This window comes from Zootoca vivipara, chromosome 12 (genome assembly GCF_965207765.1).
Source record: "Zootoca vivipara chromosome 12, rZooViv2.hap1.1, whole genome shotgun sequence".
Taxonomy (NCBI): domain Eukaryota; kingdom Metazoa; phylum Chordata; class Lepidosauria; order Squamata; family Lacertidae; genus Zootoca; species Zootoca vivipara.
The window spans coordinates 53,043,188-53,060,748 of NC_142595.1; the positions used below are offsets into that span (position 1 = coordinate 53,043,188).

Consider the following 17,561-nt stretch of genomic DNA (forward strand, 5'->3'; position numbering starts at 1 on the left):
GTGGATACAAAGCCACCCCCACCAACCAAGCGCCAGGGCGAGGAAAGAAAGCTCCGCCTACCTCCTCCTCCAGCGGCGCCCTTTCAGCACTTCCGGTCGGGGCTGTGGGCGGAGCTTAGGTCTCCCCGTCGCGGTATAGGGGCGCCGTCGGATGACGCCGCCTGGAGCGGGCTACCGTATATGCGGATGTAGGGGCGCCGCCTGAGGGACGTCGCCCGGAGGCGGCTATACCGTATTTGCGGCCGTAGCCCGGGAGGCCTCCGCCGGCGGTAAGTCGCGCCCCGCTGGCTGGCTGCGCTCTGCACATGCCCCGGGGGCCGCTCCTCCGTGGGCGGCAGGGCCAGTCCCCCCCTCTGCTGCACGGAGCCCCCCCCGCCTGTGTGCCCCGGGGGGCAGTGGAGGCAGAGCGGTCGAGCAGGTCCCTGCATGGCGGGGGACTGGACTGGATGACCCCTGGGGGTCCCTCCCACCCCCCTGGACACCGACCCACACGCGCAGCCCCTGCAGGGTCTCTGGGCTCGCAGGCAGCCGCGTCCCCGGGGGGGCGTCGCACCCTGGCTCCAGGCATCGCCCCTTTCCTAGTCCTTCTTCCCCCGGTGGTCCTGGGCACGGAAAGGCTGAGCCCGCCACGTCTCCGTCCAGCTCAGTCGGCTGGAGTTGGCTGGGACACTGGTTCTGACATTCAGTTGCATTTGCCGCTTGGACGCCCATTCGCTCGTTATTTCCCATGGCTATTTATTCCGCTTCTATTCCGCCACCTGAAGGAGCCCACTGTGGCACACAACAACTCAAGAGTAATAGTTTAAAAACCATAAAAGCAGTGATTTCTGGGTTGCCAGGAAGGGCATCATTCGGCCGTCAGAATACCCGGTCCTTAGATTTCCTCCCAAAAGTCCCTAATAATAATAATAATAATTTATTCATACCTGCCCGCCCGTCTCGCTGGGTTTCCCAACAGAATATGAAAAACGCGATAAAACATCAAACATTTTAAACTTCCCTAAACAGGTTACAGGTAGGTAGCCGTGTTGGTCTGGATTGAAGTAAAATAAAATAAAATTCCTGCTACTGAAGGAATTTTTTTATTTCCCTAAACAGGGCGGCCTGGTCTGCAATGCATAAAACTAATTCCATTTGTTACCCAGATTACCATCTCCGTATCTTAGCTCCTTGGCTTTCCTCAGCTGCCCCTGTTTCTTTTCCGTGCTCCAACAAATAATAATCACAGTTAGGTTTTGTTATGTATGTTTCCAAGCATGTACTTCTTACGTGTCCAAATAAATCTCCATGAAAATCAGTTGGTAAAGCAATAATAGCGGGGGACGCAGGCACACGTCTCCAGGGAGGGCATTATGCCAATGGGGAGCCACCACCGAAAAGGCTTTGCTATGGGTCGGGCAATGTTGGGGTCTGAGAGGGTTGAGGCAGAAGGCTGCCTGTGGGTGAGGGATGCGGGTGACCGGAGCTGCGGCTCTTTGTTCTCTTTCCACCCGCAGGGGCAGCCGTTGAGCCAAGATGGCGGAAGAGAAGAAGCTGAAGCTTAGCAACATGCAGTTGCCCACCGAGTCCATGAAGGTCATGGCCGAGTCGATGGGCATCGGGCAAGTCCCTGAAGAGACCTGCCAGATGCTGGCGGACGAAGTCAGCTACCGCATCAAGGAGATCGCCCAGGTCGGTATTTCTTCCTGTGTCAGAGAGTTCAACTGGGGGACTCCCTCTCGCAGGAGGCAGGGCTGGCCACCAACTCAGATAGCTTTGAAAGAGGATGAGGCAGATTCACGGAGGAGGAGAGGGCTTTCAAGGGCTACCAGTCACAGCGGCTACGCTCTGACGCCAAGTTGGGGGGCAGTAAATGCTCTTCTCATGTTCAAGTAATGTCTCGGGGGACCCCAAAGGTTTGTGGGGCTGTGCGTTTCATCTCTGCTCATCCAGCTTGTCTTCTAACTGTGCAGGCCCCAGAAAGCGTCATTGTGCCACCTGATGATTGGCAGGCGGTTGCCCTGCAGGGTTTGGGGAGGTGGGGAGGGGAAGAGGTTGTTACTGGGGGTGGGGGGGAGCATCCGCTTTGGCCTCCCATCTTTGAGGTGCACCCAACCCTTTGCCTTGTCTCTTTTTCCTGCTGCGACCCCCTCAGGATGCCTTGAAATTCATGCGCATGGGCAAACGCCGGACCCTCACCACGGGGGACATCGACTTGGCCCTCAAACTGAAGAATGTGGAGGTGAGGTTTTGGGGTGGGGCAGGGAATTTCGGCAGGGCTGGGGGTGTTTGTGTGGAAGCAGAGCCATCTTCTCGAGCTGCATATTTCTGTGTTGCAGGGGGGTGGGCTAGATGACTCTTGGGGTCCCTTCCAACTCTATGATTCTGTGTTCATTGCTGCTTCAGAGAAATTGGCATAGTGGCTAAGGGGTTACACTGATCTTCTGATTCCACCTCTATTTGCGGGTTATTTTTATGGCATGGCAGCCACGTGTGTGCCGAATTCCTTACATTTGGCGGCATCTGTAAATGGACAAGACCCTTTTGTTCATTTCCCTGCCTCTTTCGTTGTGTCAGTTGTGTTTTCATCCCCCAGGTACAACTGCATCCGTTTCATTTGCTCCATTTCATTCTTTTGACCCTGTTATCAAAAGCTCATTGTGTTGAACTTAACAGTGCTATGCCATCATGCTTTGCGCTTTCTCCGCGTCGTAGGAAGGAAGTTAAAATAAATGAGCGATCCTAGATTCATGGAATTGCAAAGTTGGGAGGGGCCCTGAGGGTCATCGAGTCCAACCCCCTGCAATGCAGGAATATTTTGCCCCACGTGGTGCTTGAACCCTCGACCCTGAGATTAAGAGTCTCCTGCTCTACCAGCTGAGTCGGGGGCAGGCGGCGTTTTGAGTTGGATTCAGGGAGGGAGGCAGCAGGGCCTTATCCGGGGCGACCCCTTTTGGGGATGGTCCTTGACCTGCTTTCTTCCTCTGTTGCCACCGCAGCCGCTGTACGGCTTCCACGCCCAGGAGTTCATCCCCTTCCGCTACGCCAGCGGCGGGGGGCGCGAGCTGCACTTCTACGAGGAGAAAGAGGTGGACTTGAGCGACATCATCAACACCCCCTTGCCTCGGGTGCCCCTCGATGTCTGCCTCAAAGGTGAGGTGGGGGTGGCTGGGAGCCCAGGGGCTGTTTGGCGCTCAAATCAAGGGTGGGCTGCGGAGAAGGTGGGTGCTTCCTGTTGGCAAATGTTTCGTTGGCAAATGAAAGCAGCGTTTATGCAGGAGGAGAGGGCGATGGAGGGCAACCAACCAGTCTCTGCCCTCCACCATTGCATGCGGAATATCAGGGACAAAAGACTCAGCAGAAAACCCTACACCAGGCATCTCCAAACTGCGGCCCTCCAGATGTTTTGGCCTACAACTCCCATGATCCCTAGCTAACAGGACCAGTGGTCGGGGATGATGGGAATTGTAGTCCAAAACATCTGGAGGGCCGAAGTTTGGGGGTGCCTGCCCTACACAGATCCAGAGTGGAGTCCTTAAGGTGCTTGGATGACGCCTTTTCCACCTCCTCCTGGCAACTCTTGCAGCCAAACGGGTGCCAAGCATCGTGCTCTGCTTTCCTTTGGGCCCCATAAGCGAGGCTGGGGAGCGGGGGGGGGGTGTCTTGTCGTCTGGGCAGCCCAGGACCTCCAGACACGCTGCCCAGTTTCTGGAAACCGCAGGAGGGGAGAGGGGTTTTTGTGCTCGGATCCTGCTTTCAGGTTTCCCAATACAGTGGTACCTCTACTTACGAATGACTCGACTTACGAATGTTTCTACTTACGAACGGAGCTCCGTCCGCCATCTTGGATGCGGTTTAGATAGGATTTTTTCTGCTTACGAATTTTTAGATAGGGTTGCTTCGACTTACGAATTTTTTCTCCCAATGCATTCCTATGGGATTCGACTTACAAATTTTTTCGACTTACGCATGTGCGTTCGGAACGCATTAAATTCGTAAGTAGAGGTACCACTGTATAGTTATACGTTGCTTTTCAAACACTTTAGTTCTTGAACGTTTCGGGTCCCAAATGCCCCATACCTGGAAGTGAGTGTTCTGGTTTGTGAACATATTTTTGGAGCTTCCTGCAGCCAATCAGAAGCTGTGCTTTGGTTTGCGACCTTTTTGAAAATCGAACCGGCTTCCGGAATGGATTCCGTTTGACTTCCAAGGTACGACTGTAATGGGCATCTGGTTGTTCCACTGTGAGAACAGGAGGCTGGGCTAAGGCACTCTGGGAGAGTTCCAGCATATGCAAAAACATCATTTCTTGCGTTCTTAGAACCCCCACCCAAAAGACTAGGCTAATAAATAGGTGAAGAGGAGGAGGAGGGCTGCACCCTGATCAGTAGCCAAAGCCCCCCAGGGGGGAAACCTGCAGAGCTCTCTGCCCCCTGCCCCCACCTGATGACTCTCCTTCCTGGGTGAGTTAGTAGGCAGAGGTTGGCTGGCCACCTGTCAGGTCCTTTAGCTGTGATCCCTGCATTGCAAGGGGTTGGACTAGATGACCCTTGGCAGTCCCTTCTGGCCCTGGTGTGAGAGACCTTAGAATTGTAGACTTAGAAAAGACCCCCGACGGTCATCCAGTCCGACCCCTGGGATCTTTGAAGAGGTTTTTTTTTTTACAAGCATGTAGGAGGAGCGACTCTTGAGATCCACGCTGGGACCCTCAAGGTTGTGGGTCAGCAGCTTAGCAAAAGCGTGTGGAGGTTTGCCTCTTTCTTTCCCTCTGAGGTTTCTTCTCCCCTCTCTCGTAGCCCACTGGCTGAGCATCGAGGGGGTCCAGCCTGCCATCCCGGAAAACCCGCCCCCAGGTGAGTCGGCCGCTTCGGTTGATGCCGCGAATCTGATGGGGGCACTTTCTGTGTTACTTTCTTTCCTTTTTTTGTATTGTATATAATTTTTATTAATTTTTCTGTTTTACCATTTAAAATGCTCATTTTTGCATCCTTAAGATATCAATAATGATAATAATTTATTATTTCTACCCCGCCCACTCTGGGCGGCTTTCAACAGAACATTAAAAACAGAATAAAACTTCAAACATTAAAAACTTCCTTAAACAGGGCTGCCTTCAGATGTCTTCTAAAAGTAAGATAGTAGCTTACTCCCTTGACATCTGTTGGGAGGGCGTTCCACAGGGCGGGCGCCACCACCGAGAAGGCCCTCTGCCAATGGCTTCCGTTCTTCTCTTTCCATGGTTCATTTTACATATCATAAATCCCTGCGTATTTTACAAAAACTATACCATTATTCAAAATAAAAAAATTCCTTCAGTAGCACCTTAAAGGCCAACTAAGTTTTTATTTTGGTATGAGCTTTCGTGTGTATCTGATGAAGTGTGCATGCACACGAAAGCTCATACCAAAATAAAAACTTAGTTGGTCTTTAAGGTGCTACTGAAGGAATTTATTTTGTTTCAACTCAGACCAACACAGCTACCTACCTGTAACTATACCATTATTCAGTATTCCCTTATTGCATCCATCAAAACTTGTTTACATTGTTGATGCTTCCAGCGTTTTCAGCTGTATACAATTATTTCCCATATCTTCAATAAACGTTTTCCAATCTTCTCTAAACGTATGTTCTTCTTGTTCTCTTATTCTATATGTTAAGTCTGTGAGATGTGCATATTATGTCAACTTAAGCTGCCATTCTTTTTTGATTGCTCGCTCGTTTTCCATTTTGGGGCTGACAAAACATGGGCCGCAGTAGTGGCATGCATAAATAACCTTTTTTGAAAACTGGGAATTTCAGTCTGAATTATCCCCAACAGAAAGGGCTCTGGTTTTTGGGGGGAAAGTACTTTTAAACTCCCCCCCCCAAAAAATTCATCCCTTTCCATGTTACTTTTCGCAGGGTAGAACCATTAATTAATGAGGGTTGCCGATGTTTATGACATACACAACAGAACCATCCTTTTCTAGACAAGCCTCGTCCCAAACTTGGCAATCCTGGAACGAGACTTTATACTCTGATAACACTAATATTCTTTAACTTGGACTCTTATTATTTGCAACTGGGCTCATTCCATGTACCCACTTTTACAGATTTGTTATCCTTTAATTTCCCCCCCCTTTTTATTTATTGATACTAAAAAAATAATAATACAAAAGTTCATACCCTTTACAAAGCATATATTGATAATATGCTGAAATTAAAACAGCTACTTAATATAACAAAAAACAAAGGCAAAAAGAAGCAAAGGGAAACAAGAGACCGAAAGAGAGAGAGAAAGAAAAAGAAGAGGAGAGAAGGGATTAAAGAAAGATAAAAGGATTTCTGGTTCTCTATCCTGCAGCTAAATTCACCCATTAAAACCCAATCTTTGGTAAACCAGTATTTTTTCAGTCTTCAAATCCCACTATTACAAGTTCATTTTCATGCAAAAAGTTCCTCTGAAGTTTCCAATCCTGACTCAACACCAGTCACAATTTTTCTCTAATTAAGCATGCTCACTCTCCCATTTCAGCCAGATCCAGGATCTTTCCATCTTTGCACGTATAACAATCTCGCCGCTGTAATCCTGTATTTTTGTTGGTTGTTAGGAGCGATCTCTCTGCTTGGTGCACGTTAGGAAGTAAGTAAACAAAACTCTTATTTGCACAAAGAAGAAGCAGACGCTGACCTCAATCCATATTTTTTCCTTCCTCGCCAGCCCCGAAGGAGCAGCAGAAAACAGAGGCCACTGAGCCCCTCAAAGCGACCAAACCGGGACAGGAGGAGGACGGCGCCCTCAGGGGCAAAGGGCAAACCCCCGCGGCCCCCGATGGCAAAGGTCAGACACACAGAGGTCTTGCGAGGGCAGCGGCGCTCTGTATTTTGATACTCCGAATGTTTGCCCATTTATTTTTTTGATGGAGTTTACAAACTTGGTGGATCAGGGGGACGCTGTGTGTGTAGTGTATCTTGATTTCAGGAAGGCCCTTGTCACGTCACGTCACGTCCCCCCCCCCCGGTGATATTCTTGCGGAGAAGCTGGTAAAATGTGGATTGGGCAAGGAACCGTTAGGTGGATTTGCACCTTAATCTGTGCCACAGGCAGGTGGATTGTGCGGGCAAAGGGTTTGTCCCTGGTTCGCAGGAGGAGCAATGCGTCTGGACCAGCGCGAGAAACTCAGATATACGGCGGTATCTCGGTAATCCATTCTGGAAGTCCGTTCTACTTCCGAAACGTTCAGAAACCAAAGCGCGGCTTCTGATGGGCACAGGCCCCCCGGAAACAATAGCCGGCAGCCGCATTGGACGTTTGGCTTCTGAAAAACCTTTGAAAACCGGAACACTTACCTCCGGGTTTTCAGTGTTCGGGAGCCGAAATGTTCAAGTACCCAAAGGATTTGAGAACCAAGGTTCCACTGTAGAAGTTGATCGCCAAGTGGCACTTTGAACTGAGGTTATGGTCACCACAACCGACTGTCTATGTGCCTTTTTTGGCAATGAAAATTATTATTATTATTATCATCAATCGTTTCCTTTTCTACACCACTTTATATTTTAAAGGGGGGAAAATCTTAAAGTGGTTGACAACACATGAAAACATCAAGCAATTCAGAATAAAACAAATTCAAGCTTCAGGGAAAATATTTCAGACCCTGCTCTAAGTGACATTTTGCTTCCCCCATATTGATTCGCTGAGTTAATTCATAGAGCTGCCCCATCGCAGAAGGACTCTAGGAAGCCAGGGTGGTGCCGTGGTGGGAGTGCTGGACCGAGATCAGGGTTCGAATCCCCCCTCAGCCCTGAAGTTCCCCGGGTGACCTTGGAGCCAGTCACAGCCTCTTCACCTCCCTTGCAGGTCACTGTAGGGATTAAATGGGGAGGGGGGGGGGACCATCGACTCCTTGGAGGACAAGGGATATAAATGCAATGAATAATCTCTTCTGCCGACCTGCGCAAGGAAGCTGGAGGGGTCAGCCAGACGGAGATGTCCGTCACCAACCAACCTGGTGACCTGCGCCAGTTGCCAAACGCTTTGCTGCCCCTTTGTGACCCTGCCTGCCTTCTCTCCCTGCCAGGCAAAGAGAAGAAAGGCCCCCTTTTGGAGGGCGCCCCCTTGAAGCTGAAGCCTCGCAGCATCCATGAGCTCTCCGTCGAGCAGCAGCTGTACTACAAGGAGATCACGGAGGCCTGTGTGGGCTCCTGTGAGGCCAAACGGGCGGTGAGAAATCGTGGAGCGGAAGGGCTGGAAGGGACCCCCGGGGGTCCTCTAGTCCAACCCCTGCACAAGGCAGCCACTGCAGGAGTTGGGGAGCTGCTCCTGCCCAGAGGAAGCCGGCTCTGAATCCAAGCTCGGCTGGCTTAGGGCGTCAGAAGAGCCTGGCAGCAGGATCAGGCCAGCGGTTGCCCATCTGGTCCAGCTTCCCCTTCTTGCAGTGGCCAACCAGGGGCCCATAATGGGAATGGCGGAGAACAAGAGTGGGAAGAGGCCCCTGCCCTCGCATCCTTCTTGGGGGCTTTCTCCCTCTGGGGCGTTGGGTCGGCCACTGTGAGAACAGGATGCCAATGGCCTGATCCAGCTGCAACGCCCTCCCTGTTTCCTGACGTTCTGCCTTTTTTCTGCAGGAGGCTCTTCAGAGCATCGCCACAGACCCCGGCCTCTACCAGATGCTGCCTCGCTTCAGCACGTTCATCTCCGAAGGGGTAAGGGGGTTGTGTGCAAAGGGGGTTGTGTGCTCTCCCTGGGGGATTTTAGAAAAGTCTTTCAAAACCAGATTAAAACTTGCGCCTGCTTCCTAAGCATCCAGACAGGCTTGCCTAAGCGAAGCATGTTCTCGGCAGGCGCCAAAAAGTGTACAGCGAGGGCGCCTGTGCTTGATCTCAAGAGGCAGGGAGTTCCAAAGTCCGAGCGCCACCGCACTAAATGATCAAGTTCTTGCAAATGTGGAATGGGTGCCGCACAGCACCTGTGGCGATGCCTCTTCTGCCATTGAGTTGGGCGCATGTGGAGTTAGGCGATCATGCAGGTAAATGGGTCTCAAGCTTTTTACAGCAGCCCCTTGAACCTGGCCCTGTATCAGATCAGCAGCAAAGGCATTCAGGCCAGGCAAGGCCTCCTGGCTCCTGTCAGCAATCGTGCTGCAGCATCCCGCGCCAACTGCAGCCTCCAGGTCAGGCGCGAAGGAAGCCCTGTATTCGAGGCCGCATCTCTTTTTAAAATATTTTTATTGAGTTTTTGATAATTTTATACATATGAAACAAAACCATTTCAAACATTAAAATACAAGGTTCTTTCGAGCCTTCAGACCTCCTTCCCTCCATCCACGGGTTCCATGTTTAAATTCAAGTTTGCTGCATCTTTTACCATTATCCATCCATTATATAACCATAAAAGGTGAAGGGGCCCCTGACCATCAGGTCCAGTCATGTCCGACTCTGGGGTTGCGGTGCTCATCTCGCTCTATAGGCTGAGGGAGCCGGCGTTTGTCCGCAGACAGCTTCCGGGTCATGTGGCCAGCATGACAAAGCTGCTTCTGGCAAACCAGAGCAGTGCATGGAAACGACGTTTACCTTCCTGCCAGAATGGTCCCTATTTATCTACTTGCACTTTTGACGTGCTTTCGAACTGCTAGGTGGGCAGGAGCTGGGACCGAGCAACGGGAGCTCACCCCGTCGCAGGGATTCGAACCGCCGACCTTCTAATCAGCAAGCCCAAGTGCTCTTACATCCCTGCTGAAGGTTTTGACTTTTTACAGTGGTATTTTAAACAAATCGCAAATTTACTCCAGTCTTTAGAAAACACTTGATCTTCCTGGTTTCTGATCTTCCCCGTCAGTTTCGCCATCTCTGCATACTCCATCAGTTTCGTCTGCCATTCTTCCTTTCTTGGTTCTTCTCCCTCCTTCCATCCCTGGGCTAGAAGCATTCTCGCTACCGCCGTTGCATACATTAAAAGTCTTTTGTCTTCTTTTGGAAACTCTTCACCTTTTGTAGTTCTGGTTTACTTCTATTATACACCTGTTAGGCTTCTGGTTTTTTGACGAGTGTATTTTTAAACATTTTCTTTAGTTCATTATATATCATTTCCCAGAAAGCCTTTACCGCTGCACATGTCCACCACATATGGTAAAAGGTGCCAGGGGGGCGATCTCTGTAGCTGCCAGCTGCCTTTCCCAGTATGATCTGGAGCCCCTCATCTGAGGCCCCCATCTCCCCATCCCTCCCTCCCTCCCTCCTTCCTGTTGGAAAAACACTCTGGGGAGACGGCGTACTCCCCAAGACTCCAGAGTGTCTTCCTGGTGGCTGCGACGAACCCGGGGCGTGTCACCAATTAATACGACAATCCCGGCGTTGTCACTGAACTTGAGATGATCCCACCTAATATGTGCGGATCCCACCAATGCGAATGAGCCTCCCTTTCTATAACACCAGCAGAGTGTTGAAGGAAACTGGTTATTTCACAAACAACCCACCTATCCTTCTTGCGCCCAAATAAACTGCCTGTTTAGGTTTGGCGTCTGCCAGTAATCGGAAGTGCAGTTCCAGTTCTCCCAATAACGTGGCTCAGTATCCCTTTAAACTCCCGGCAAGTGTATCGGGAACCACCTTGTGCTCACAGTCAGGATTCCCTTTTTCCTAAGGCTCACCCCAGCAGCCTTCTTCCTGGCTTGACCTTGAGGTTTTAAAACTATTTTCCTGCTCCTCAGGTTTAGTCTAACCTCCTCACTACCGTCACCACCCTCTTGAGTTAGGATACTTCACTGGAATAACTAGGCACATCCATTTTTAAAGTAACATTTAAGAAAGCTTTATTAATCTAGAGGACATGTAAAATGTGTAATGGTTTCATGCGTATAAGCTCTAATCATGTTCTTAGTTACAGATAACATTGGCTGAATAATATAGTTCCAGTAAACTTCTCCAAAAACACTCTAATATCTCCTACTACTACCCACACGCTCCCGCTCCCCAAACCCCTCTCAACTCTCTCCACTGAAATAACTGCTCCCCATTCCTTTTAAACTCATGGCAGTCCCGCCCCTCAGGAATTGAATGTGTCACTCAACAAGGAGGTTGGGATTAACACTTTCCACCCTGGGGTTCTATCGCAAGCCAGCCCAGTCCGTTACAGTGGCCCTCTCTGGCTGGCATGTCCCTTCAGTCCAGAGTGCCAGTAATATGCAACCCTTTCCTCTTGAAAAGAGCACGCAGGTCTTTCAGCATCATGTAGAATAATAGAGTTGGAAGAGACCACAAGGGCCATCCAGTCGAACCCCCTGCCAAGCAGGAAACACCATCAAAGCATTCCTGACATATGGCCGTCAAGCCTCTGCTTAAAGACCTCCAAAGAAGGAGACTCCACCACACTCCTTGGCAGCAAATTCCACTGCCAAACAGCCCTTACTGTCAGGAAGTTCTTCCTAATGTTTAGGTGGAATCTTCTTTCTTGTAGTTTGAATCCATTGCTCCGTGTCCGCTTTTCTGGAGCAGCAGAAAACAACCTTTCACCCTCCTCCATATGACATCCTTTAATATATTTGAACATGGCTATCATATCACCCCTTAACCTTCTCTTCTCCAGGCTAAACATACCCAGCTCCCTAAGCCGTTCCTCATAAGGCATCGTTTCCAGGCCTTTGACCATTTTGGTTGCCCTCCTCTGGACACGTTCCAGCTTGTCAGTATCCTTCTTGAACTGTGGTGCCCAGAACTGTAGTGAGAAGAAAGACTCATCGGTAGTTCTAAACTACTTTATTTACAATCTATGTACAGAGACTTCCTAATCACATCTGTGTTCTCTGCGACACGACAGAAGTGAAAGTCACATACAATAACAACACTTAGGCAGAAGAGATAAGACAGTCTTCCGTTCCCACCCTCTCTCAGAAACTCATGTGATTTAAACTAATCCCACTAGTCCTTGCTGAAGCAGCTAAGGAGAGCTAAAATGCTACCGGTGACACTTCCTTCCCTCCAGGTGCGGGTGAACGTGGTACAGAACAACCTAGCTCTCCTGATCTACCTGATGCGGATGGTGAAGGCCTTGATGGACAACCCCACCCTCTACCTGGAGAAATACGTGAGTCTCTCTCTCTCTCTCTCTCTCTCTCTCTCTCTCTCTCTCTCTCTCTGGGATGGAGGGACCACTAAGCAAAATAAGCCCATTCTTAGGGCATCAAAGGAAGGGCGGGGGGACCATAGACTTGGTCCATGGGCCACATGGTGCAGCTGAACCAGGTTCCGCTGGGGGGGGGGAGAAAAAGGCTGGACTTTATAAAATAAGTGTAGAAGACTATATCGAGCGTGCCTCATCCAAACGCTTTGGTATACAGTGGTACCTTGGTTTACGAACTTAATCCGTTCTGGATGTCCGTTCTTAAACCAAGGCGTGGTTTCCCATAGCAGCGGGGAACGCAATCTACAAATGGAACACACACACTCGACAGGAAGCGGAACATGTTCTTATTCCAAGGCAAAGTTCACAAACCAAAACACCCACTTTTGGGGTTGCAGCATTCTTAGTCCAAGTTGTTCATAAACGAAGCTGTTCTTAAACCAAGGCGTCGCTGTATTTGCCTTGGCACATTTTTAACGAGAACAGTCACAAACGGCTCAGCCGAGCGTTGCTTTTCTCAGCTAGAAATCCCAGCAGAGCAACTAGGCAAGCCAGATGCCTGATCTCAGCAACGTACAGAAGCAGGTGTGTTACGTAAGATTAGTTTTGAGCATCCGATCAAGGCCTTTCCAGTAGAGAAAGGAGGAGGAAAAACCTTTCAAATATAAACAAAGTGCAAGTATACAAAACAACGAAACGTCATTTTCCATCCCGCTGTAGCTTTTTTCGCTTCGTTCAGAAAAATAATTTTTTATCGTGCGGTTTATTATTGCTGTGTTAATATTTTATTGAAAAGGCTTCAGTTGTAAAGAAATGCAAAGACAAAGAGAAAAAGTAAAGAAAAATAGAAAGGCACAAAAATGTGTAGGAAAAACAACAACAATATAGGAATGTATATATGAGAATTACCCTAACATACATTCTTTTACAAATTTGATGTTTGTTATCCTAATAGATACAAAATTTAGCAGGCTATTAATATTTATGTATCAACACGTTCCAGGTATCGTTATATATAAATAAAGTCTCCGTCTGTAAGCAGCTTGGGTTTCTATTATCTTTTGAATTAGGTATATGCAGGGTCAGGCAAATCTTTTCGAGTGCAAAAGGTCTTAATCCTGCTCTGCTCTCTCTGGGGGGCTGGGGGCCATTGGGCAGGTGGGTGAGAGTGACAAAGGGGAGACACCCAAGGGAGCCTCTCCTGTCTCCTTTTGTGGCAAAACCGCAACACTAACAGCCTCGCCTTGCTGCTAGCGTCTCTGAAACGCCCCTTCCTCTTCCTCCTCCAGCCCTGGGTGGGGGTGTCCTGGGGTGCACCAAAGTGAATCGGGAGCCGAGACCACATAACACTGGTCTTGAAAGATCTACATTGGCTCCCAGTACGTTTCCGAGCACAATTCAAAGTGTTGGTGCTCACCTTGAAAGCCCTAAACGGCCTCAGTCCTGTATACCTAAAGGAGCGTCTCCACCTCCATCGTTCTGCCCGGACACCGAGGTCCAGCACCAAGGGCCTTCTGGCGGTTCCCTCGTTGCGAGAAGCCAAGTTGCAGGGAACTAGGCAGAGGGCCTTCTCGGTGGTGGCACCCGCCCTGTGGAACGCCCTCCCATCAGATGTCAAAGAGAAAAACAGCTACCAGATTTTTAGAAGACATCTGAAGGCAGCCCTGTTTAGGGAGGCTTTTAATGTTTGATTATTTTATTTCATTTTTCTGTTGGAAGCCGCCCAGAGTGGCTGGGGAAACCCAGCCACATGGGTGGGGTATAAATAATAAGATGTTGTTGTTGTTGTTGTTGTTGTTGTTGTTGTTGTTATTCTAATGCCATGGGGATCTTCTCTTCTCTTTCCCACCCCCTGGCAGCTCCATGAACTGATCCCGGCCGTGATGACCTGCATCGTCAGCCGCCAGCTGTGTCTCCGGCCGGACGTGGACAACCACTGGGCGCTGCGGGACTTTGCCGCCCGGCTCATCGCTCAGATCTGCAAGAACTTCAGCACCACCACAAACAACATCCAGTCGCGCATCACCAAGACCTTCACTAAGGTGGGAGGCCGCCTGCGGGGAGGGGGCATCTTAACGCGGGCCTCCGATGGAGCTGAGCATGGGAAGGTTGAGTTGAACTGTGGAACTCCCTGCCACCAGACGCTGCGATGGGCACCTTCTTGGGTGGCTTTAAAAGAGGGTTGGGGAAATTCATGGCAGAGGACAGGGCTATTGAGGGCTCCCAGGACGTTTCCAAGCACAATCCAAAAGTGTTGGTGCCGACCTTGAAAGCCCTAAAAGGCCTCAAAGGCCCAGTGGACCTGAAATAGCGTCTCCACCCGCATCGTTCTACCCGGACACTGAGGTCCAGCTCCAAGGGCCTTCTGGCGATTCCCTCCCTGCAAGATGTGAGGTTACAGGGAACCAGGCAGAGGGCCTTCTCGGTGGTGGCGCCAGCCCTGTGGAACGTCCTCTCATCAGATGTCAAGGAAATAAACAGCTAGCTGACTTTTAGAAGACAGCTGAAGGCAGCCCTGTTTAGGGAAGTTTTTAATGTTTTGTGGTGTTTTTAATATTCTGTTGGGAGCCGCCCAGAGTGACTAGGGAGGCCTGGCCAAATGGCCGGGGTATAAGCCATAAATAATAATAATTAGCTCTGCTTTGCCTCCCCAGTCGGAGGCAGCGATGCTTCTGAATCCCACTTGCTGGAAAATGCAGGAGGGGAGAGCCACTCTTGTGTTCGAATCCTGCTTGCAGCTTTCCTATAATATAACAGGATGCTTTGGCCTGATCCAGCAGCCAGGCTCTCCTTATGTTCATATGCATTTTGCCTCCCATACCCCTGACTCCTCTCTCTCTTTCTCCTTCCCCCTCTAGAGCTGGGTGGATGAGAAGACCCCCTGGACCACGCGCTATGGCTCCATCGCAGGACTGGCTGAGCTGGGTCATGACGTGAGTAGCCTCAGAGCTGGCTATCGGCATGGCAGGGGCAGCCCCGGGGGCAAGCGTTGGGCCAGGCTCACATCTCCCCCTCCCCCCTCACTCTCTCTCCCCCTGCCTCCCCAGGTGATCAAGACCCTCATTCTGCCACGGCTGCAGGTGGAGGGGGAGAGGGTCCGCTCCGTCCTCGAGGGGCCGGTGGTCAGCAACATCGACAAGATCGGGGCCGACCACGTCCAGAGTCTCCTCTTGGTAAGGGGGCAGCCGGGGGGGGGTGGCTGCTGCCAAATGCTTTGCTTGTGTACAGAGGAGCAGCTGGCCCCAAACACAGGGAGAAGCAGTGGGGAGGAAAATATAGATCACCCATGTGGGGTACTTACGTACTTGGCTGGATCCCTAGATCCAAAGCATGGGGCGGAACAATGTCTCCAGCAAGAGGGGAGCTCCCAGAAAAACTATTAAGATCACAGAATCATGCAGCACAGTGATGAAGCATGAGGAATACAGTAGAATTGTAGAGTTGGAAGGGACACCAAGGGTCATCTAGTCCAACCCCCTGCAACACAAGAATCTTTTGCCCAACACAGGACTTGAACCCACAACCCTGAGATGAAGAGACCCACGCTCTACCGACTGAGCTATCCCCCATATAGGCTGTTAGATCCTTTAAATATCCCACTCAGTCGATTTAACAGCACTGCCCTTCTCTGCCCCTCTCGCAACGAAGGTACCACACCGTTAGTAAGTTTAAATGCTTTACTTACGAACTCCAAAGGTCCGATTCATGCGTTACTGCATGCAGCAAGAAGAACAACATGGGTAGGAAATTCAGAAAAATATTTCTGAGCACACAGTTTGGGCAGTGCATCCATCTCCTGTGTGACTTCCCTGCACAGGAAGGGAGGTGGCTGTTGCGCTCGAATCCTGCTTGCGGGCTTGCCAAGGGCATCTAGTTGCTGTCTGTGCGGGCAGGATGTTGGAATAGGTGGGTCCCCTCTTTGCCGGAAGGCTCTTCTGCTGTTCCGATGGAACCTCCACGTCCAGGGGCAGTCTTTCTCGATTCCGGGGTTTTTAGTCGTCGCTTACGGCTGCCACGAGGGCAGGATCCTGGGCTTGGGTGGTCCTCCCTCCCCCAGCTGCTCTCCTTAAGTCTCTCCTATGTCCTCCCCCCACCGCAGAAGCACTGTGCTCCCGTCCTGGCGAAGCTGCGCCCCCAGCCCGACAACCAGGAGGCCTACCGGGCGGAGTACGGGGCGCTGGGCACCCTTCTGTGCACCCACGTGGTCAAGGCTCGCGCCCAGGCAGCCATGCAGGCCCAGCAGGTGAACCGCACCACCCTCACCATCACCCAGGTAAGGGCAAGGGGGGCAGCACCCCCCCACCCCCAAGCACCCACGGGTTCCGGCTCTTTCCCCTCTCCCTTCAGGAGGTTGAACCTGGGGGGGGGATCTTACACCCCCCACGATCCTCTCTCTGTCTCCTCTTTCTCTCCACAGCCTCGCCCCACGCTGACCTTGTCCCAGGCCCCCCAGGGGGGTTCCGGCAGCGCCTCGCGGGCCCCCAGCATCATCAAGATGCCCAGCTCCCTCACCCTCCCCATGCAGACGCTGGTCTCTGCCCGGCCGGCCACCCCCACCCAGCCGTCCCCCCCGCCCACCAAGTTCATCGTCATGTCCTCGGCCTCCGGGACCCCCACCTCGCAGCAGGTGATCACGCTCAGCGGGGGGCCCGCCTGCACCTCCACCTCCCCCGTCACCACCACCGTCCCCAGCACACAGCCCCTGGTCAAGCTGGTCTCCGGCGGGCAGGCGGCCCCCAGCCCCCCCGTCTCGGGCAGCGTCCAGAAGTACATCGTGGTCTCGCTGCCCGCTGCTGCCGAGGGCAAAGGAGGGGCCCAGCTCTCGCCCTCCTCCTCTTCAGGGGCCGGCGGCTTGGCCCTCCCGGGGGGCATCAAGCAGGAACACGGCGAGAGCCCCCCGCCCTCCGGGAGCAGCGCCAGCACCTCGGCCGCCACCGCTTTCCTGGCCAAGGCCAACGGGGCGCAGGGCCTGGTGCCGGAGTCCCCTCAGACGCCCTCCCTGTGAGGGAGGCCACACACGTCCCTGGATCACAAGGCGGCTGGGTGGGGGGGAGGAGGCCACGACATGACACGGCACCTCCCCTTGCCCACTGCGTGACAAGGAAGGGGGGGCGACGGACGGTGGCGTCTCGACAGCCTCTGCGTGACATTGGACGTTAACGGTGCTGTCTATTCTCTCCCCACCCTTGGAGCAACTGGGGGGGGGGCAGAGGAGAAGGAATCAAGACTCTTGTGTGTTGCTTTTCTGTCTGCGAGCTGCAGGGCCGATTTGGGGGGGGCATGTCGTGTGTTTGTGGGGTGGGGGGCGAACGTTGGGGGGGTCCCACATTTGATGTAGTAGGAAAGCTCCCTCTGTCCTTTGTCTGTGACGCAGAAATGTAAATAAATCCTCTTTTAAGTTTCAATAAACTTGACTCTTCTACCTCTGGTTGTCTGGGGGAGAGTGGTGTTCACCCTGTTCCCTTGTGGGATTTCCTCCCCCCTCCCC

General features: G+C 51.7%; 1 protein-coding gene across 1 annotated transcript; it reads left to right on the forward strand.

The window, feature by feature from the left end:
* Positions 1–103: 103 nt before the first annotated feature.
* Positions 104–17,497, forward strand: TAF6 (TATA-box binding protein associated factor 6). Its single transcript, XM_035135721.3, has 14 exons — positions 104–269; positions 1,497–1,671; positions 2,135–2,221; positions 2,979–3,132; positions 4,776–4,832; positions 6,680–6,799; positions 8,037–8,179; positions 8,584–8,661; positions 11,936–12,037; positions 13,933–14,115; positions 14,932–15,006; positions 15,121–15,246; positions 16,173–16,346; positions 16,491–17,497. The coding sequence occupies exons 2-14, from the start codon at positions 1,516–1,518 to the stop codon at positions 17,076–17,078; spliced, it is 2,043 nt and encodes a 680-aa protein (XP_034991612.1). The 5' UTR covers positions 104–269; positions 1,497–1,515; the 3' UTR covers positions 17,079–17,497.
* The last annotated feature ends 64 nt before the right edge of the window (positions 17,498–17,561 follow it).

Coding starts and splice junctions, on each gene's coding strand:
- TAF6 (XM_035135721.3), top strand. CDS start 1,516: ATGGCGGAAGAGAAGAAGCTGAAGCTTAGCAACATGCAGTTGCCCACC. Junction 6,800..8,036: donor CGCGGCCCCCGATGGCAAAG/GTCAGACACACA, acceptor TCTCCCTGCCAG/GCAAAGAGAAGAAAGGCCCC. Junction 8,662..11,935: donor GCACGTTCATCTCCGAAGGG/GTAAGGGGGTTG, acceptor CCTTCCCTCCAG/GTGCGGGTGAACGTGGTACA.